Source organism: Chinchilla lanigera, unplaced genomic scaffold (assembly GCF_000276665.1).
Source record: "Chinchilla lanigera isolate Chin_1 unplaced genomic scaffold, ChiLan1.0 scaffold00096, whole genome shotgun sequence".
Lineage (NCBI taxonomy): Eukaryota > Metazoa > Chordata > Mammalia > Rodentia > Chinchillidae > Chinchilla > Chinchilla lanigera.
Window position 1 is genome coordinate 5876521 of NW_004955497.1, and position 23425 is coordinate 5899945.

General features: G+C 36.0%; 1 protein-coding gene across 1 annotated transcript in view; it reads left to right on the top strand.

The window, feature by feature from the left end:
- Positions 1-23425, top strand: part of Cdk8 (cyclin-dependent kinase 8) — a gene marked incomplete at its 5' end in the record, with an annotated part of 126836 nt that overhangs the window by 95284 nt on the left and 8127 nt on the right. Inside the window, 4 exon segments of the mRNA XM_005406344.2 lie at positions 11132-11189; positions 13456-13587; positions 20099-20242; positions 22639-22708. Of these exon segments, the coding sequence (XP_005406401.1) occupies positions 11132-11189; positions 13456-13587; positions 20099-20242; positions 22639-22708 (404 nt within the window).

Genomic DNA, 23425 nt, shown 5'->3' on the forward strand with positions numbered 1-23425 from the left:
AGGATAAATGTAGTAATAGTACCCAACTAACTAGTATGCAAGTTTTCTCTGTTAATCTGAGAGATCTCAAACTCTATCTAACAAAATGCTTATAATGATTTAAGTCTGTAGTGAGATAATCATATTATATTATATTTTTGTTATTTACTTTCTTTTAACTAGTGCTAATAATTAACAGTTTTATAATCTATTAAAGGCACAGATAGACTGAAAGCTAGAAAGGAAGTGAAAACAATTTAGGACAGCTCATAAATGGTAGAAAATCCATCTTGTGGGTGGTATCTCGTCATGTCTGTGTCTCATCACCCGCCCTGGGAAGTATTCACTTAAGAATCACTGTATAGTGAATTGTTATTAACAGATCAGAGTGGTAACTGCCCTCTTTATTCCCATTGTACCATACGTAGGGCTTTCTGTGTATCAGCGTGGACAGCCTCGCGTGTGCATTAGTCACACTCAATCCCTGCAACATTGGCTTGTTATTATTTTTACTTACATTTTATAAATGAACTGGAGGTTAAAACTTACACAGCTAATAACTCTTCACATCCTTGATTTTTTTCTTTTTCACCTTTTTCTTAACTGTTTAATTGTATTTCCTTCTGAAGAAGTCTAGCATATTCCTGAAATATTTAGAGGGAGAAGAAGATTTGAGAACTACCATTGGTCTGAAGGATATAGGAAAAGAAGTTATGTAATATCAGATGAAGTATATTTTATTTCAAAAGATTGAAACATAAAATAGCAGGAGGATTAACAGTGAAAATATAGCTAAAAAATTCAGCTTGGCGATTGTATATTAAAAATTAGCTCCTTTGATATTTATCTATCAGATTATGATGAAATTTTTAAAATAAAGAATGAACAAAAATTGCAGAGTAAAGCAGTGTGATATAATAGAGTTGCTTGGAATGTAAGGCTGTTATAAGTGTGTCTTTTTCAAGTTAACTACCCATTTAAAGACAGTTGCTTGTCCAGGAAAGTTCAGTGTATATTAGAAGACAAAAGATACGGATAGTATCAACAAAAGAACAAATTCTACATTAGTCTCTTAGAACACAATCAAATAAAAGTGGAAATAAAAGCAAAATTAAATATTCTTAACTGTTAGATGTCATCAGGTAAAAAATATGCCGTGTGACACCCTTGAAAGTGTAAAAGAGATTCATGTTAAATGCACATCCATTACAAACTGAGAGATATGTCCCAGTATGAGATTCTTTCGGATTATATCAGTAGGCAGACATACATAGCTTGAAGTCACCTGTTTGAAAGGCATATAAAAACCAGAAAATCTTTTGGAACATATGAGGAAAAGAAGTAAAAGTAGTTCATATAAATTGTACCTGTTTTGTTACCTATTATGTATTAATTACATGGCTAAGACAGTGTCTGCTGCATAAAATGCCCTCTGTCTGAATTAACACTAACTGCTGTGACATAAATGATAGCCTGTCTAGAAAGTAAGAATCAATAAAAACTTTTTAAAAAAATTTAGTCTTTTCAGTCTAGCACTTTAAGCATATTATAAATACGGTGAAAAGGCCATCGTAGAATTAATGGTAATGACAGACTGGAGAACATTTCCCTGTCTGACACCTAGAGGATAGCTGAGCAAAGTATTGTACATGTATGGAAAAGATGAACTGTTGTATAGTCAGTTAAAATTATTTTATGGTAAGTTTAAATAATAATTTATTTATAAATATAAAGTTAAGTTTAAAAAACCAATCACAAAATAGTTGAAAGAAGATACTGTGTAAAAATCACATCAATAGAAGAAAGAAAATATACCCCAAAATGTAGTTGAATCTGGGTAGCTAATTGTATTGAAAATTAACTTTCTTACAAATGTATGTATTGTATTCTAGAATTTAAAAGTGTGTGTTTTAAAAAAGTACCAGAAGTAGTAAATGTTCTGTGAACAGATTCACACTATTGTGAGAACTTGAATATGATGAACTAGAAGTCATTTCACAATAAATAAGGACTGCGCTATTGTCAGTAGGGAGAATTTTTGAGCCTATAATAAAAAATTTATTATTTAAATCTTCATCTATACTAAATCCCATCACAGGATGTAAGGCATGCATAAGAAAATTAGCATGTGTAGTCCAAGCACAGCTCGAGGTAAATTCCCAAGAAGTGACAGCTAGCACTAAAGAGATGGATAAGCTGAATGTAAAAGCTCTAGTAAATGCTCTTTACAGAGAATGAAGTGTAATATTACTTTCAAGAGAAAAGTAATATTTTCAACAAATGCAAAAATATTCAAATACATCTTTATTATCTAGAATATAGGAAATTGATTTGAATATGTAAGTGTAATAACCAAAGCCTTCAAAAAAGTGTAAAACTACAGTGAATAAATTATGATCAGCCAATGAAAAATAAGCATATTAAAATTTTTAAGTCATTACAATATTAAAATGTCGAGCCAATAAAAATTATACAATCTTATGTGGAATATATGATACAGGTGTATATTGCTTTTGGTTTTGCAGGCTGGTTTTGTCATATTTGAAAGTGTTACTTTTTATAAAGGATATTGAACTTACCAAAGTAGCACTTCAGTTTTTCTTTCATGGGCATCTGTTAATTTGTGTCCAAAAATCTTAAAAAATGTTTATAGTCTTTACATAGAAATTTGACTTTTTAGAAATTTCTTATAGTTACATACAAAAATGTTTGTCTTCTATAGTATTTTAATTAAGGAATTAGGGCCAGCCTTAAACTGTTTGATAGGAGATGAGTTAAATAATTGTGGTGAATCCATATGAGGAATAATTTTAAGTGAGGGTCTTCACTCTATACATAGTTGGGCTTTTGCGATTTGAGGTGTTGGGAAGGTACTGGGGATTGGGAGAGAACCGAGGGTACTGTACCACAGACTGCATCCCCAGCCCTTCATTTGATTCTGTATGGAAGGAAGAAATGGAAAGATAACTTCAAAACATTTATAGTGGTCATCTGTCTGTGTAGAGATTATGGGTGATTTATTTATTTTATGAGTTTCATTTTGCAAGTTTTAGCCTTTCAGCATGTACATGTTGCCTTTGAAATTTAGAAAATAAACACAGAAACTGCAGTTTCAGAATAGTGACACTGTTGCCATTATTTGACGTCATCATCTGCATTTGAGACGTAACCCCAGGAAGAGTTCCCTGGTGTCAGGTCAGGGTTTGAGAGGATAGAAGGAGTGCCACTTAACAGCCAGTGTCAGCAGTGAGCGTCACTGCGATTCGTACCAAAGATGGGGGCTGGTGTGGCACAGCCACCTGTTGATAGAGGAGTACAATATAGTTAGTAAAAATGATACATAAGCATCTGGATTTGTCAAGGAGTGAGCACTTGGGAAGACAGAACAAAAAATAACATTACTGTTCACTGTTACAAATACCAAACAAATTAAAATTCTTTAAAATGTTACAGTGTTTTCACATTTGAATATAAACGTGTCTTTTTAATTGGATTAAATTAATAATGAAAGAAAGTAGAATCTATTTTTTTGGTGGGGTTGGGGTGTTTTTTGTCTTGTTTTGTCTTTTTGAGACAAAGTCTTGCTTTGCAGTTCAGGCTGGCCTTGAGCTCACTTTGTAGCCCAGGCTGGTCTTGAACTTGCGATGATCCTCCTGCCTCAGCCTCCCGCGTGCTGGGATTACAGGCATGCACCACCACACCTGACTAAGATAGAATCTGTTTCAAAGGTCAGAATGTTTTAATATTGTCTTCCCCCTTAATACTTTCCTTTTAACTTGCATTGGTGTTTTTAGTGTTACTCAGTTTTCAAGTGTTTAGGTAACAGCTCTCTTTTCTTTCTTTCTTGACTCTTCGTTAGAGTTTGTTTAAAACTGTGTTATAAAAGTTGGCAGCTTTACAAAGAGTGAAATTAATGAATCAGACTTGGAAAAATACATTTCTAGAAAATTACAAATATGTATTAATATGTGCACACACACATCCTTTATCAGGGACAAATAATTTAACATCCGCATCTGGAGACTTTAGAGTGTGTTCTGACTGCTGTGCAGTCTCTGCTGTCTTTTACCCGTGTCCTTGTTCCTGACGTGAGTGATGCCGTACTGGTCTCTGGAACAGTGAGTGAGTGGTTTTTGCATTAGTGAAAATGAGAGGTTATATTTCGTATTGATCTTTTAGCATAACTAGTAGATTGTGCTTCATTTGCCTAAACCAAGCAATTTACGAATTGATAATTAAAGACTCAAAACCCGTGGGTTTTAAAGACATCAGCCTTTTTATTTTATGAAATAATAAAGCAGAATTTCAACAAAATAAGAGAATAATAATAGTTAATAAACTGTTGTTATTTTCAGAGTAGTTACAGTACAAGACATAAACGAAAAAGATTCTTACAAAGAAGAAACAAACATAACATAGGACTTTGTTTCAATGAACTAATAAACTAGGGGTATAAATGAAACAAATTAGCACAGATGTTAAAATGTTTTTGAAACAACAGCATACGAATTTTGGGATGTATTTGAACTTTTCCCTACTCCATGTTGATCTCCTTTTTCTTCGTCTTTTCTGGTTCTGGGAATTGAACTCAGGACCTGTGCTTGCCAAGCAGACACTTGTGTCACCTTCTGTGGTGCTCTTTATTTGTGTATATGTAGTGTGTGTCATGCAAGAAAAACCATGTCATATTTGAGCTTGTGTGTCTGACTTATTCTAAACATTATGGTCCCAAGTTGCATCTATTTACCTACAGATGCCTCGTTTATCTTTCTTTATGACAGTGTAGGACTCTGCTGTGTATACATACCGTATTTTCTTACCCATTCATCTGTTGATGGACATATATGCTGTTTCCAAGACCTAGGTATTAGAAGTCGTGCTGCTGTAGGTGTGCGTGTCCCTCTGTAATACAGTGACTTTAACTCTCGGGAAGATACCTAGAAGGGAAATAACTGGGTCAAATGGGATTTCTGTGTTCGTGTTTGAGGACTCTTCGTGCCAGTTCCCAGAGTGGTTGCACTACTTTACGTTCCCACCAGCAAGGTAGAAGAGTTAAAAGTGTCAGCCATGAAGCAGTATTCATTACCTTTCTTTTTTTGTGTGTGTGCCGGGAATTACACTCAGGACCTTGTGCTTGCCAGGCAGGCACTTTTCCCACTGAGTTGTATCCCCGGCTCTATAAAGTAGTAATATGAGCTGTGTTTATTTTTTATTTTAAATGTTCTGGTGATATTCACAATTTAGTGAAAGGCCATTTTAGGTTAACCTTGTAATACTTAATAAGTACATGAAATAAAAAAATAGACTTGGTGCAGTGAATTTGAGGAAACCATGAGGGAGTTACTAAAATAAAATATAATCTATTACTAGCATTATTATTCTTAAGCATTATTATTATTATTTCATTAAATACCTGGATTTGCTTTGAAGAGGACGAAGAACCTCATTTCTGTTCCCCCTGAAAGAGCGCTTCTTAAGTCAGCACCCTGTGGTTTCTGTCAGCGCGCGCGTGCTCTCACTTTTGTGCCCTGGTACACGAGACGGGCTGTGACTGTCCCAAGAGTCCTGAGGGCCCCTGCTTTGTCCTCTGCGTTCCAGCCATCAGATCTCCCACGCGCTTGCTTCGGTTCCCCTGACCCACTGAATTCACTGTCACCTCTGTGAGAGGGTGAAGTATCTCTGGTTTCTCAGTCCCTCTTCCTTCAGGAGTTACGTGGGTGCGCGTGTAAGACTTGAACTGTTTACGCTGGAGAATAGTGTGTTACCAGTAACATTCATGTTGTTCTCGTGAAGCAGAGAGAAATGGGTGAGAATTCTTCCATATGTGCATTCCTTTCACATTTTTAAATGAAAGGCAGAAAAGAAACTTTACAGGAAGATGATGATGTCTCTTTCAATTTAAAGGTCATTAGCAATAATACAGTAATAATAATAAGTTTAGTATTAGAAGGAGAAACTTCTAAGCCTTGAAGAAAAAGTGAAAACTATCATAAAAATATCTTCCAGACCACATTTCCTGAATTTCTAGATTTTTATCAGTAGTCTAATTCTTTAAAAGATTTCATTAAAACTGCTTCTTTTATAATTACCAAATATATGTACATTTAAGACTTTGCTAGCCAAACATGGTGTCACACACCTGTAATCCCAGCATTTGGGAGGCTGAAGCAGGAGGATTGCTGTGAGTTTGAGGCCAGCCTGGGCTACGTACTAAGTTCAAGCCCAGCTTGAACTGCACAGTGAGACCTGTCTCAAAACACAAATAAACAAATGACTTTGCTGCCTGCCTTTGAATCCCAGAACTTCTGATATATATGTCAGAATTAGTTCTTTCAGTATGTTTTTTAGTAGTTTGAGCATCTCTCATTCGAAAATCTAAAATCTGAAATATTCCCAAATTCAAAACTTTTTTTTTTTTTAGTTCCATCATGGTACCATAACTGGAAAATTCCACACCACAAAATTTTTGCTTCATGCATGAGATTCCTTAAAATATTGAATAAGGTCACCTTCAAGTTATATGTATATGGAACATAAGTAAATTTCGTGTTAAGACTTTAGTCCCATTCCCAAAATAATCTTGTTACATGTATCATATGCTTTATTCCAAAATCCAAAATAAAGCCCCAAATCTCAAACACTTCTGGTTCCGGGCCATTCAGATGAGGATATCCAACCTGTGCAGAATGATTCATAACGAAAGAAAGTCAAGGTTGAGGGTCTAGAAAGTTTGCCACCAGGTTGTGTTATTTACAGTCTCAAAGAAAAGCACCGATAGTGACTTTGTAATGTATTATTATCTTTTTTCATAGATAGATCCACGAAGAATCAACTTTTCCTGTTGATTAAAAGTTTCCATTTTAGGGTGGGAAAAGGGGAAAGGAAGGAAAGGAAAAGGAAGAAAATTACAAGACAGCCACACTACTCGTTTCTCTTAGTTCATTGAAGAGAAAGGTTTGTGCTAACATTGTTTGGAGAATTTTTTTATGCCCGTATCTCATACTCTAACTACTTTGAAGATAATATGCAATGTATTAACTGTTGTTATTCTATTATTTTGTTTTGAAAATGTCTTTTACTTTTTGTCTATTAAAAAAACAATACATATTAGAGCAGAAATCATTTTTTAAAAAATCTCTGTTCTGCCCCATTAGTAAACATGAAGATCCCTTTTCATCCCTAAGAATAAAGTACATCCAGTGAACTCGACAGGCATGTCAGTGTCCTCCATTTCCATGTCAGTGTCAGAAGGCTATGGCGCGCGAGCAGCCGTGCTCTAGACTGAGCTCCCAGTAGCCCTTGTCCCAGTTGCCCATCAGAGTTGCTCCCTAAAATGAATCCAGTTTACCGTTGCTGCCGAGTGCCGGCGCATAGCAAACCCTGGAGAACGGGAGCCTCCTGTAAGAGCGGTTACCTCTGCAGTGCCAGCGTCTGCTTTAGGAGGTACCAGTGCGCTTTTTGGGAGCGCAGCAGCAGGAAAACAAGAAGCCATCAGACTGTAGAACAAGTCCTGTTCTTTCATTACAGAGTTAGATGCCCGCAACACACACGCAGATACACACATAAGAAATAAAACAGTAAGAGAAGTACACCTCATCTTCAGACAATATCTTACTGGTTTGTATCAGGCTGTCACGCGTGTTCTGTCGTCGTTTCTGTGCATAATGTACCCACATGTGAAGATGCTGTCACAACACTATACTTTTAAGCTCATACTCACCTTAGGGTCTCCGTGGTGGCAGCAAGTACAGTTTAATGCAGTGTACGTCTCCTCAGCATGTCAGGAGAATTCTTTCAAAGTGATTGTGTTGGATAACATTTAAAAAAAGTCAAAAGATTATTTACTGAAGTTATGATTATGACTAATTACTTCACCTGTTAATACTTGGGAGTTTTAGCTCTTAAAACCTGCTACCAAATTGTGCTGTAATATGCAAAGAGAAAAAGGAAAGAAGCCCTTATCAAGAAATTCATTTTCTTGGAGAGTATCGTTTCAACATGGTATTAAGTACTGAAAAATATTTATGAGGCCTCATAATACTTTGAAGCCTCCCTCAGTACTGATGAAGCAGCAACACAAATACTCACAAGAGTATTCATGACCACTAGGGCCTTTCCTGCATTTTTGTCTTGATTTCTGTTATATTTCAGAAAAGATTTGTCTGCTAAATCAAATTGTGATGCTCTGGAGAATATGAAATGTTACTGTGAAAAATAACATGCAGAGGGACCCAATGTTTATAAACAGTTACTAAGACAACTGAAGGTCATTCTCTTTTATAAGTGTCTCATGTCTAAACCAAACCTTCACCTAAAAGTCGAGGCGTTGTTGAGAGAAGACTAAAATGCTGGTTGTGGAGCTTTCACCCCCGAAACTTGTTTCAGATTGTTTGCTAGGTAATGAGCTATCCAGCGAATTTTTTACTTACTGGACCTAGGACCTATACTGTAATACCATGTCAGAATTTGACAGAGAATCTGTTCATTCCTTAACGGGGCGCACACCTGGGCTTTACACTTAATTAGTCAAGTAAATGTAGAATGAAGGGAATCTGAAATGAAAAGCTACAGTTTTCTACTTTCCCTAGTGCCGGACTGGCCAATCACACCTATCCCGTGATTTCTTACATCTGGGCCCATGTGCTATGTGTGTTCCCAAAAAGTGAGCAAGATCTTTTCCACTTCAGCTAAAATAGAAGCAGGGGATATATCAGTGTATGTATTGTACTTTGCAAGATATGGAGATACTGTTTTGAGAGTGAATAATACTGAAACTGTAGAAAAATCATCACAGTAAACGAATGAATCACCTTGTACCTCTGTGATGTGTGATGTGGAGGCGTGAGATAGAGGGATGAGTGGTAAATGGACACAGTTTCAACTGTATGCAACATTATGGTATAAATTGTCTATATTCAGTGTCTTAATCTGTTCTGTCATTAAGGGGAAGGTCAAATTTTGTCATGTAGTGCAGAGGAAAGATCCTCTGGGACATGATGTAATGATGACGTGATGTGGAAGGACATCATGGTGTAGTTCATGCATACCCGAAAGGTACATGTGGCCAGAAGGGTGGGACGAGAGAAGGGCGGGGCTGGAGGTAGTGCAACCAGCTTGCAGTGACTTGTATCCCATTGGAAGGAGTGGATCTTCTTCAGAAGTGGGGAGGGGCTGAACAAAATCGAAATAATATTGTAGTAATAGTAGTAAAGCATTGTGGAAGTATTCAAAGAAATTTTTGGAAAAACTCATCCATACCTCTATCAGCTAAACACTGCTGTTCTAATCCTTAATCATAGGAACTTTAAAGCTGATAGTTCCAATCACCATCTGTGTATCATTTTGTGTTCTACTCTTTTTCGTAGTCCTGTAATAATTTTCCGTGTTACTAGAGAAGGTTCTGTTTGAGACAGTGATATAATCAGATTTGTTTTTTTAGAAAGATAACCTCGGCAGTGGTACAGAAGATAGAACTGTTGTGCAGAGATTCAAGATGGGGTTAGGAGGAGGGTTGTATTTAAGGGGGTTTGGGGTAGGGGGAGAGAATTCTAGCGTAGACATAAAAGTGCTATCCAGAGCCCGCCTCCATGATGAGCCGTAAGCTGAGGACAAGCTTTTCCCCCTTGCCAAATAGAAATGCTGCCTTATTCCACTTGGAAAGCACCCCCCGCTTCGGTATCTTACACTCTCTCAGAAGTCTGGCTTCCTTTTGAAATAGTCTGGGCCTTAGGAAACTGCGGAGACTAACCCAGTACTGATTAACATACACACAAAAGCAATTTTATCTGTCCTCGGCAGCCCCTGAATGTAGTTCACAGGGAATATTGGTAGTGCTGTTCTTCCCTTCTGGTACTTAGCCGGTTAGCCCCCTGATCGGGGATGTGTATGTGGTGATAATAGAGATTCTGGAATTTCTTCCTTTAATAAAACTGTATAGCAATATATGTTAATTCAGAAACTTGCTACATAAAATTATTTTCAGTATGATGTATTAGGACAGGGTCTCTGGACTGTCGTGAGGCAGTCAGTGCTGTCCTCTGTCTTGCTGAGTATATGTAGGGCAATTTATTTAATCTCTTTCAACTTCCTTTAACTTGAAAATCGTAGAAATTTTTAACTTCCGAGATCTTGTTGTTACCATTTCAGGAAAATATTTTGGAGCTGGTTATAAAGAAGCAATTTGGATCTTTGGTAGTTAGTAGATTAATATTCTATAAAGTACAAGTAGTAGCATAGGGGGCATCCCTAAATTTGGCTGGTGAAGCCTGTGATAGGGTTACCACTGTAAACAGCTTTTGTGAAAATCTTTAATTTGACTTTAAGGTTGTTTTACTCAGTATTTGAAGAGACATCCTAATCTTGCTTCCCTTTATTTCACAGGTTGATAGAATTAAAGTTAGATCGAGTACACAGGATAGCAAGTAGAGTTTGGAGAGGAAACCAAAGATCTCTTCCTTTTCCTCTCTTCCTCCCCGCCCCCCTCATCTTCTTCCTTCTCCTTTTCCTTCTGCTCAAGAAGTGGCAACTCTTAATATACTAGAGTTGAAGATACTATCATAACGTGTTGTAGGTGACAATTTTTCTGGTATATTTTAGTATATGTAGTAAAACCTCACTTCCTTTATTTAAAAATAAAAACTTCATAACCATTCCTGTCATGAAAAATTCCTATTACTTTACTAATTTATTTGTAAAAGACTGTAAAATTTTTCTGTGTTTATTTAAACAGAAATACATAGAAGTTTCCAAAAAAGGATATCAGGTGACTCCTTACTTGTAATTAATTTGCTACTTTATATTAAATGATCTTTTTGCAGATTTATTTTTCCTTAAAGTCACAGAACATTTTAAATAATCAAAAGCATGAGAAGGAACATCGACATTAAGTTTCTTTTAGATGCCCCATAGTAGTGAGAGCAGGTCAATAAAAAGGCTAAGAAAAACAGTGCCAGATTTGAGCCTTCATGAAATTTGCATACTGTTTTACATATATATATATATGTACAGTTCCTTTGGTGACTTCCTGTATTTGGTTTTAATTTTTGAGTAAACTAGGTTTTTTTAAAGGTGGATTTATGTTATATTGGCATATTTTCTATTTAAAAGAAACCACTACTGTCTACTGAAAAAAAACACTATTTTGTTTCCACAGAAACCTGCTAATATTTTAGTTATGGGTGAAGGTCCTGAGCGAGGAAGAGTAAAAATTGGTATGTTATATCTTTGATAAGTCACAGTGTAGCACTCTTTTAAAACTTTTGCAGGCAGACATATTATGTCTAATTTTTGCTGTAATAATATGCATATATTCATACAGTTCCATATGATCCAATCATTTCTAAAGAGTATACATAAAAGTGAAAAATGTTTCACACTCTTGAAAGGTGTCAGACATTCTTTAGCGACAAAAGTTCTAATTATAAAACAAGCTGTGCAAGTTTCCTAGAAACCTCTGCCTTCATTAAACATAGCCTATGGAGGTGAGTGGCTTCTATCCCTGTTAGAGGCCAGCCTCACCTTGACTAACAAGGGCATACAGTGTGCTGATAATTCTGCCGTCAGCCATGTTCACCAGAACTTGATTGGGTGAGAGCATTTTCCTTGTTTGACTTCATTTAGATTGAGAGTTCTAAACTCTAGCGTGAGATAGGTACAGAACCTTAAGTTCTGATAGACTGTCTGGTAGTTGTAGACCTTTGCCTGATGAGAAAAAAGTTAATGGGCGTTATATACCTTGACCTGTTTTCTGATAGCTCTTTTCTTACATGCCAAGGCAAAAACATACCCCCTTCTTGTTTAATAATCTGTAAGGCTGGAACTAAATTTATGTATCCTAACTGGTTATTTTTCTCATTGTCAGCTCTAAGTTGTGTTTGTCACTTACATTTAGCTTGTTTTGTGTGTGTGTGTGTGTAGAAGAAATTAATTGAATTCTATTGACCTGAAGGCAGCAGGATTATGAGAGTATATGATAAAGTTAATAGTAATTTTTGATTGCAAGGTTTAATGTGCATTAGAAGTATCAGCTGACTTGTACCACTTTACCAACAAAGAAAAACTTGGATGTTCTTAACCCTTCTTCCCTATTCTTCCCTATAAATCCCCCAGATCTCACTTTGCACTTCCATTTAGACTCTTGAAATATTCTTTCATGATATAAACTTTACAAATTTTTAGTTGTGAGACTGTATAGTGTAATTTGCTGTATGCCAAGCCATTGGCCTTGTTAGAGAACCAGGCCCAGTTAGTATTCATCCTGTGTCATCCAATGTGTTAAGTCCTTAGGTGGTCTTTTAAAGGAGCCTGTCCAATCTGATTTGCTGGCGTCAAATTCAAATGCAAGTGCAAGGTATGCAAAGTAGAAAAGACAAAGAGTAGATACAAATGTGACCTTTACTGTATGGTTTGTGAAAACCTTAAAATAGTTTGGAATTATATTTCTATGTCAAGCATTTGATGTTAGCCAGTTTGGGCAACATTAAAGTGTTTATAGTTAAGAAGAAATGTTAGTTCTTCTGTAAACCATTATTTAGTAATCTGACTCATTTTAATTATTTACCAATTTTTAAAATTTTTTTGCCCCCCCCATAATTAAGTCGATTAGAGGAGAATTTTTTTCACTTAAAAGTATGTCTACAGGAGAATCAAGTGAAATATGCCCAATAGTGGATGAAACTTGAGAATCCTGAATAGGTGATATGAATTGTGCTTATTCAACATACATTAGGCAAAAGTATGGATGCTGATCCTGTATGTGATACTGTTAGCAGTGGAGAAATTAAAAAGACAGCTTTGCCTTTAAGGAGATCATGGCTTAGCAGGATAAAGAGTGGTGCCCAGGTAGCTATGTTACATTTTAAACTCTGTCAAATGCCACAAACTGTATCCGTGCTCAGTGCCAGCTCTGAGTTTGAGTTTGTGACTTCTTAAACCTCAGTTTCCTCATCTGATAATGGTTGATGTGATTGAATTAGATGACCTTTAAAGTTTCTAGCTTAAAGAAATACTATGATCTTTAAAATCAAGTTAGTGGAACTCAGCTTAAATAAGTGGGGGGAAATAGTGGTGTTGAATTACCATATAGCCAGCTTCTGATTGTACCGGTGGACAGGCTTATTGTTGCAAATAATGGCAAGCTTTACTCTAACAGTACACAAGACAGGTCCAAAGAATGGAAATGCAGTCCAGCAACTCTGTCCCCTGGTGATGTGACAGATGAAAAGAAATCTGCCCAGAGGAGAGTAGGGTCTATAATCTAGTGAACGAGCTGGGTGACAGTAGTTCCGAAAGAATGAAGATCTCAAACTTGCATTACATTAATTAGACTTCTAAAAAGGGTAAAATGTTCTATGGTTTTTCCTCCCCCAGATTTTAGCACATTTTTCATATCTTACTAAGTAACAACGATAGAATTAGACTAATCAGACTTTAAAAAATCTACTTACTTAACATTATCTATTTTTTATTATTTTACAGCTGATATGGGCTTTGCCCGATTATTTAATTCACCTTTGAAGCCTTTAGCAGATTTGGATCCAGTGGTTGTAACATTCTGGTACCGAGCCCCAGAACTACTGCTTGGAGCAAGACATTATACCAAAGCTATCGGTGAGTAGAACCGATTAAAATCTATGATTTCTAAAGTTTCTGTAAAAAATACTTATTTTTAAATTTTTACATCAAGTAATCTAATTATAAGAGTGAGAGCAAAAACTAACTCAAAATTTCACTACCTAGTAATATAGTCATTAGCATTAGCACAACTGTGCATAGAAGGATATTCACAAAATTTTTTTAGTAAATGGGAGGGGATCATATTGTGCATTCTGTTTTTAAGTAAAAGTTTACATTTAATTTTACTTCTAAAGAAAACTAGGAAAACTTGAAGTCCTTGAACTTCAGATAAATGTCTTTCACTAAAAGAAATGCAACTGCTAAGATTCCTCTACTATTGAAAAAAGCTTATTAAAAAAATAGTTGTTTAGGACCTTTTAATGCCCTTTTCCATTATTGATGGCAAGCTTTAGCTCCCTTTTATGAAGAATTGGGAAATTAGTACTCAAGTATTTCTTCTCCTACCGACTTCTTAATTTGTAAATTATATTAGTCATTTCATTATCATCATCACTGTGTCAGTAGTTACACTTTTTATTTGCTAACCATAGTTCCCAGTTGCTTATGCCTAAGTTATATATTATGACGAATGTAATACTCAACTACTTTGGTATTTTGTCTTTTGCCTATCCATTACTGACATGTTTATGCTGCTTCATTTTATTTGGTTAAAATTTCTCATCAAATAATATTTTCTTGTGTGCTTTGCTTCTCTTTTTTCTTTTATTGTATATGCTGATGGCCTCTTTAACTAACTTGTTGTACATTCTCTAAGATGTCATGAAATCCATGTTTCTTTTACTGGCTAACTCCATTCTGGATTCTTCTATTCTTACTTGATTTTTCTCCAGACCTACTATACCATCTCAATGAGACTTTCCCCTTCTTAGTCGTCTGGCTTGCGTCTCTTTCTGGATCCCATGACTTTATCTCTTATCTTACTGTAGCGTATTCTTATGTAACTTCCTTTGGCACGGTATCATAGAGGTAAATTTTCTCACTCTGAAAAATTCGTTTATCACACTTGATAGGCAAGGTTTTTTTGTTTGTTTGTTTTGTTTTTTTCTGGTGTCAGGAATCGAACACATGACCTTGCACCTACCAGGCAGGCGCTTTGCCACTGAGCTAAATCCCCACCCCTTGATAGGCAAGGTTTTTAATTGTAGGTACTAAGTTGTGTTCTCTCTGAACTTTGATACTTTGTCTTCTAGCACCAGTGTAGCTAATGAGGTCTCATGTCAGTCTTGTTTCCAGTCACTGCTGGGTTCGAGGGTCGGGGGTGAGGGGTATGTGGGACTCCTTTCTGAAGACAAACAAAGGACTTCTCATGTTCATATTTCACAGTGATTTGCTGGGCGCAACCTGAAGTTGCGATATGTCCTGTGTTTTTGCAAGATTTTCTTGTGTAGGCTTTTGATTTCCTCAATGTTTTCTGCTCTTGCTAAGCTCAGTGTGCTCAGATGTTGAACTTCTTGAGTTGATCCTTTATACTGCTTTTTTTCCTCATAGCTTTCTTTCTCTTTTCTAGGAATTCAGTCTTTTTTTCTGACCTTTACTTTTTCATGATACTTTGTATTGTTTTATCGGGGTAAAAATCTTCTCAAATATCTGGGAGGACAGTGTTTCTTTGTTTGTAATTTAAATATACCCAGAATAATTATCTTTTTTCCTTATAGGTATTTTTTCACTTGTGTGTCTTGATCTCTCCCTTCCATGTGGCAAGTATTTTTTGACTGCTTGCCTAAGAGTTGGTTTACAGAAAACCACTTGGAAATTTTGTAGACTTTATGGGACTGATAGATTAGTGACTATGCTGTATAGCAGTGGGTCACCATTTCCTGGAGAAATGCTAAATGCCAGAATGTAAAGTCTATATCTGAGGCGTGTGAAGTCTTCAAGGAAGGATTCCCTCTACTGTTGGCCTAAACTCAGTGCCAGCCCAGAACTGTAGTAGTGAGGAGGGAGGAATATCCATTGATTAAAAGATTGATTTTATAACTGGTATTTCCCAGTATAAAACCTTGTCAGAGCTTTATAGGACTAGTGTACTTTGCACTGTTTCCTTGCCTTCCATCTTCTAGAAATGTTTTTATGTATCTGCCTAGAACAGGTTCTTCACATGTCCAGTTTCTTCTTTTAATCAAAATACCTTTTCACAGAGAACTTCCTCAACACAGTGTAAAGTAAACCTCTTCTCCCCTGTCACGCTTCCAACTTACTGTCTGTAGTAGCTTGAACATAGCCAGAGTCCACCAAAACAGATAGATCTCATCTTCCTGTTCACTGCTAGAAGCCAGTGCCTACCAGGCATGCAGTGAGAACCCATTTCTCTTGTGAATAAGTGAATGATTCTTGTCCCTGACAGTTTCCTCCTATCCTTTTTGTTACTGGGATTTACACAGTTAGGACTCTACTGTCATTTTAATGTAGCTTCTAGAAGAGGAAAGGATAGATGCCTGTGATCACTCTCCTGTATTAATCTTGACTGCAACGTGTCTTTCAAAAACTTTCTGTTCAGTAATCTTCATACCTGCTTTGTGATCACATTTTATTTTATAGAAAAATAAATACATGGGTAAGTCAGTTAGATATAAGTATTCTCTGCACTGTCTTTGTAACTCTTCTATAACTCTAAAATTATTCCAAAATATATTTATCTGTTTTAAAACTAGCTTGAAAGAAAAGTAAAAATTATTTAAGCTAGCCTTATGTTTTGATACATGTTATTTCCCAAGTTTATTCCACCTAGGAAATGAGTATTCCAAAGCAGTGTTACTTTTCATAAGACATATGAACAGTCTGTGCAAATAAGGAAATGAATACTGATCTTCACTTCGGTTGACTGAGCTCTTGAGACGTTGAATTGAGCAAAAAATATAATACCACAGAAACTTGTGGCTTTAGCTCATTACCTTGCTCTTCCTAAGAAATGTATTTTATTTATTTATTTATTTGGGGACCATTATGAAAATTCATACAACTTTTATTTTCTAGGACATTCTTTAGTCCAGAAGTTTTAGTGCAGAGTGTGTACCACACAGCAAAACTACCAGTGATGAGAGAGAATGATTGATTCCCTTGTTCCCATAGCTGTATAACTAGGGAGAGAGAAGGCGTATTTGCATGTTTATCTCCTCCTCTTGCTCATCACCAACATCAAAATTTAGGGAATTACTATGAAAACTTTTTAAAATTCAGGAGAAAGCAGTATGAATGCAAATTCCAAGCCTTACCCTTAAATTTATAGTCTAATTGAGAGAGTAATATGAACAGATATGTAAAATGACTTTGCCCTCTTTTGAACAGTGGAAGTAGCAAAGATCACCTGAGTTTAATTTTAGCTCTGTCCTACTAGGGACTGGGTTTAAATGGAGTATTTAGTCCTTTAACCTTACTTTCTGAAAATGAGAATTTCAAGTCACCTCTTAGATCTCCTTCAACTCTAAGGGTTCGAAGGCTTTAGATAGAAATAACTACCATCTGTATAGCAGAGCAGTCACGGGGGAGCCGACATAGCTACCAATGTGAGTGCCATTTCTTCAGCAGTGGTGGTCTCCACCCTAGTCTCCATGTGTCTGATTTGACCAGGATCCATCTTGGAGAACACTTTTATTCTATTGAAACATTGACTCAAAAAGTTACAATGTAGAACGAGGCATGGTGTTGCACATTTGTAAGTAATCCCAGCATTCAGAAGGCCGAGGCAGGATTGTGAATTTGAGGGTACATACAAAGCAAGACCCTGGTCTCAATAAACCAAAACTAAACAAAAGTTATGATGTAGTTACCTGGCTGTGTTTTCTTTGAGATAAGTTATTTACATGCCATTTTTCATATATGCTTTAAAAATAAGATATAAAATGAATCTTTCCTGTATTTCAGCCTCTACCACATACTCCCGGTCTTCCTGTTACCTGTAAGGGTAGCCTAAGTGTTTGCTCAGTACAGCGCACAGCAGAGTCCTTACACCATTCTCAAAGCTTCCCACCAAGAACTTTCGTATCATGTTGCCTTGCCTGTCTGGTAGCTGCAATGTGGAGAACCTTGTAGTTGAATGGACATATAATTTGCTGAAAGCATTTGTATTTATTTTAATCCCAACATTTAGAAAGGTTGAATCGTTAGAATTCAGTGGGTATGCTAAAATGAGGGCTACTAAGAAGGAGCAAGAACATAGACAAAAATCTGGTCTGGACCCCTCAAACTAATAATGTTCCTACCCTCGACTACAGACAAATTTAAGGTGTGGTCGTTTACTCACTTTTACAGACTGCAAGCTGAATCATTAAACCAGACAGACAGACAGACAGACATAATCCTGGGGACAAAATTTCATGAATTGTTAAGTATTTTTTAATTATTATTTGTTTAAGTGACTCTGAGGACAGGGTTATAGGAGATATAGTCAATCTCTAATTAATTAGCACCAAAGCAATATTAAATTTTAAGTTCATCCTCAATAGCTGAATACTTACTGTCAGGTTGCTTTCTGTTAAGAGAAAGATACACAGTAAGAGAAGAGGACGAGAACTTGTTTTTTATCAAGATAAGAACTTTGCTATAAGCACCTGTGGGTTAAAATATTACTTACTAAAATTTTCCCTCTCTGTTTAGTGTGTGCCAGTTACGAGCTGCTTTGCCAGATTAGTTCAGTAGCTATATAAGAGTATCCCACACCTTGAGATGTGGATGTGCTTTCCACGTTCTTAATTTGGAGGTCCTTCCGGAAGGGGTTAAGCAGGGAGATGAGCAGGAAAGAGAACATGAAAAATGCATATGTTAGTAAGGAGAGACTTGCAAAGTCTTGGAAATTTCCCTGAAATAAAGGCCTACTCAGCTGACTCAGTTCATTAGTGTCTCGATAAGGGTTTTGAAGAGAAGGGCAGTGGAACTAATACAGGTGAGAGAATAGAGATACAGAGAAAGGGGTTTGGGGGCAGGGTTAAACAGGATTCAGTAAACTACTTTCTCCTGTTTACCTGACTTTTTATTTTATAACCAGTATAGTTTTTATGATAGCTAAACATTTTTTCTCTCATCTTTCTTTATATATTTAATTTTATTCTTTAGAATTTTTAATAGGTAAACAAATTATTACTGTGCCTTCTGTGTTCCATGCGTAGAGTTCTAAATCTGCAAAACCGTCCGTTACTCCTTTCTGGGACCCTGCTTCAGGCAGCTTGCTTATCTGGCGTTAAGATTGTGAGAGATCAGATGTATATGGGGAGCCATATACAAAAATAGCGTCCTTTTAAAAACTCACTTCTTCTCCGAGTGTGACTGCCTTATGTATAGATGATTAACTTGCTACTCTGAAATGTAAATATGGTAATTTTACATTACATTAAATGTCTGTTTAAATTTAAAGTTTAGGAATTCTCACTTAAAATTTCTTTCTCATGTCTTACATGATAGTTACTAATATTCCTGACCAAGCAGCTTCAAGAAAAGAGTTTTGTTTCTTTGTTTGACACTATGGTTATTTATGTTCCACAGGTATTATTTGGATTAGTTAGAAACCACTTACTGAGTATCTGCTGTTTGCACAACATCGTACTCAGTGTAGGGAAAATAACATTTTCAATTTAAGGTTTTGTTAAGTGTACAAATCTAATGTTTTCAGCTTCAGGTTGTAAATTGGCATGTAGCTCTTCCCTGTGTTAATGGGTCTATTGAACACAAATTTAATACTAATGAAATTTAACTGGTATCTTGTCAATGAAGGGAACTGACTTTGTTGCAGACAGAAAAATACATTTGTCAGCTATTGTAAATAATCTTAATAACTTACAGCCTTCATACAAATATTAAAGGTAGTAGATGGGTTTTATATGTTTAATATGTTTATATTTCCTTATCCTACTTACTAAAAACTTAAGTTTACAAAAGTGGACACTGCTACACCATAAAAATACACATTGAAAGAAAAACTCTTCAAGCAGAAATACCTATCAGAGTATCTGAGGTCAAGCGTTGTCTTTCACTCATTAGAATGGTACCTTGCCAATTAAGTGGCAGCAAGAGAAGAAATTATTAGAATTTGCAAATAAGTGAGACAAAGTTATCATAAAAACTCATTGTTTTTGGCAAGGACCCCATTTCAAAGGTTGTTTGTGTTTTCTGTTTACTTTTTTGTTTAGTTTGTTTGTGGTTCCCATGGTTCATGTGCAGCTTTTAATGTTTGAGGAATTAAAAACCACCAAAAACCCAGCTAATAAATTTTATTAGTCTTAGAATTAAGCCATTGGGTGGGACAGAGGTTAACAGAGAATGAAAAATTCGGGTGGGTAGGGTGGAAATACATATATTTATAATATTCTGATATTTAGTAATTGTAACTGCTTAGGAGTTAATATGACTTATTAGGGAAAAAAACGAAAGAAAAACACTCCCCACCAATATAAAAATGCATTTTCTTTTGGAAAGAACCACTTTATTTTCCTCCTTTCTTTTTCTTTTTTCCTTTTTCCTTTTTCTTTTTTCTTTTTTTCTTTTTATTTTAAAGATATTTGGGCTATAGGGTGTATATTTGCAGAACTACTAACGTCAGAACCAATATTTCACTGTCGACAAGAGGACATCAAAACTAGTAACCCTTATCACCATGACCAGCTGGACAGAATATTCAATGTAATGGGATTCCCTGCAGGTACACATTATGATTTTGTTTGCATTCTTAAATCACTGTTGTTTGAACTTAGATATCTTTATTGGAAAGGTGTGTGTTTTTGGCTGATGAAAGCTACTCTTTATTTGATTTCTTCATTTTTATGACTTGGCATTTATCAAAAATTCATAGCAGTGGTCAACAAAATTTGTAGAATTCACATAGTAGCATGAAAATATTTCTGGGTTTCCTGAATTTGAGAATTTTGTTTCATTTTGTTTGCTTTCTTGTTTTGTTGTTTGATATTTGAAATGATACAAATTTTGTAATATCTGTATTGTAAAGATACCTTTTGTTCTTAAAAGTAGGAGCTATAAAATCAGTAGTGGAATTTTTTTCTGACAGCTCATTTAATAGTATTACTACTTGGCGTTTGAATACCAACTTCGAATATTATTCCTATGTAGAGCACTGTACCAGATCACATGATATTGACCAATAGCATTTTTGCTTTCTAACCCTTGTCTATAAGTCTGTTCTTTTAAGTATTCTCTTAGGCCAACAAGAATGTGGTAAAAGTCCTAGTACTTGATGATGAGTTAGCCACTGCTTTCCGACAGGGAGGAAGTTCATAGATGTCCCGTCCCTGACCTGACATCTCTCCACCCGTGTACTGGTTTCTAGATGTACAGCAGCAGGCCAATTTGTCAGTTACCAAAACTGCCTGGAGGCCCAGAATAAGAAAAGTTTGCTTAAAACACCTACATAATTCTGGCTAGTCAGATACTTAATAGAAGTTATATCTTACTAGGAATATTTCTCAGGTCACTATAACTCAAGACTCATACAGAATGTCTGGGAGTTTAGTGCCCTATTTCTTTGTAAGGGTGTTAATGATCAGTAAACGCAGAACACCTACATAGATACTACCTTTCTCTAAAATTGGCTCATAGTTTTTGGAAGGCCACTTCGTTGTGACTTGATTTTCATTTACTCGCTGTTTATTGAATGCCTCCCATGTCAGACACTGTCTTGAGCAGAAAATATTGCGACAGTTTTGGTAATACGATTCTTACCCTCTTGGACTTCACACTGTACTGCTGTAAGTAAAATGTTTCAAGGATAGGTTATTATTTGAGTAGATTGAGAGGAATGCCTTCTATTCCTGTTTCTGAATGTATCTAGTCTTTCTGAGGCCCACAGGGAGAGGGTCGTGGTGAGGGAGTTGCTCAGCAGTTAAGGGGACCTCAGTTTATAAGAAGCCCTGGGAAAAGCGAGCAGCGGAGTTTATATCTGATACGTTGCAGAGTGAAAATCCCTGAGTTCTCGAGTACTGGAGATGTAATGTATGTTCTGTTCCACAAAGATCAGTATGGCAGTGGTACGTAAATCTTAGTTAAAGAACTAACTAAAGTCAGAAAACCAGCTGCTTGCTGTGGCAGCATCACAGTCGCAAAGTGTCGCAGAGATGGAGTGTGACGGACACATTTATAATTACGGTAGGCCGTGTTCAGTTGAGGTATGACTGCAAGATTACCTTAAGAGTTCTACCTTGAGAAACTGGAACAGGCAAATTGTTAAGGCAAAAGTTCTGTTGAGGAGATTAAGTTATGTGCTGTCTATAGATGATAGGTAGCTGATGTTTAAACAAGTTCAAAATCCAGCAAACCTCTCAAGGCACTCAAAAGCCAAAGGTGCCGTTAAGCTACCTGGTGCAATGCTGTGTGCCTAGTAGACGGTCAGTAACAGCTCCCTGACAGTGGTGGGAGAAAGTTAGCTAGCCTGTAATGCTCAAGCAGATCCAGTGCCAGCAAAACAGACACTTTTGTACTTAATGTGTTTCTTAGCTTGGGTTATGCTGAATAACATTGGAACTAGTTAACGTAATAGCTGACTTACTAATACACTGATTATATCCCACCCTATTGTACTGCAGATAGTTATTACTGCTTACTTCACGAATGTCAAAAAATTATCTAATAAGATGCAAGAGTGGCCATATCATAAAGAAAAGTGTTATCCTAAAGCCAATGAGGGGAAAGATCTTGAATTTCTCATTAGAGAGACTGATTACTAATTTAACCAAGAAATTTGATGGAAAAGTGAATATAAGTGGTTTTACTGAAACAAATAGGACTATCTAACAGTAGTTATTTATAACTTACCCTCTTCTAGTGATAAGATTAAAGCAGTTTATTGGAAACCACAGAGAAAAGAAGCAGTTTAAAATTAAAAAGATAGTGATACGTAAAGTTACAAAGAGATCACAAATTATATTTACAGTTCAAGATGTTTGCTGTAGCACAGCATTTATTTGAAGTCTGGGCTTTTGTAAAGGTTTAAAAGTTAGAAAACCTAATGAATTGGAAGTAATAGTTATCTAAATTCTTGAGACTAGGAACTTAGGCAACATAAACATTTATCCATGTATTTCACAGATAAAGATTGGGAAGATATAAAAAAGATGCCCGAACATTCAACATTAATGAAAGATTTCAGAAGAAATACGTAAGTTGAGAAGAAAATAGACCCTTTGCTGATTTTAACTTTTCAGAATACTCATTATAAAACTGAATGTTCAAAATAATGGAATACTAAACATAAGATTACTAAATAATTTTACTTATTTACTCTTAAATATCACATGATGTCAATCTTCGTTTCCTGTGATGCTAATGTGATGATACAGAGTAGGTGACCAATAGTCACAGCTGATTTAAATATGAGAAAAAACCAATTCATTTCTTTCCATATTTGCAACTTGCTGGAAGCTGCACATTAGTGGGAAGTACCACAGCTGGAGAATAACCCTAAAGGAACGTTGGTAGTAGCCTGCCATGCAGATTGTGCAGTAATTTTATCCAAGTTTCGTAAGAGAAAAATGAGTATTTATGTTGTAAGGCTAGGGATTAGTATAGTCCCATTTATAAACCTATAACAAACGTATTTTAAATTTGTTTTGTTTTTGTTTTTCTTCCTGTACCGGGAATCGAACTCACGACGTTGCGCTTGCCAGGCAGGCGCTGTGCCACTGAGCTACATCCCCATCCCCTTTAAATTTGATGATAAGGCCAAGTTAGACTTTCGGCCCAGGTGTTACTTAAAACAATTGTTAAGATATAATTCATGTGAGAAAACATTCAGTGTGTGTTAATCATAAAATTGTATTGCATTTAATCATTGGTATCCAGTTAAACATGACTACTGTAAATAGTGAAGAAATAT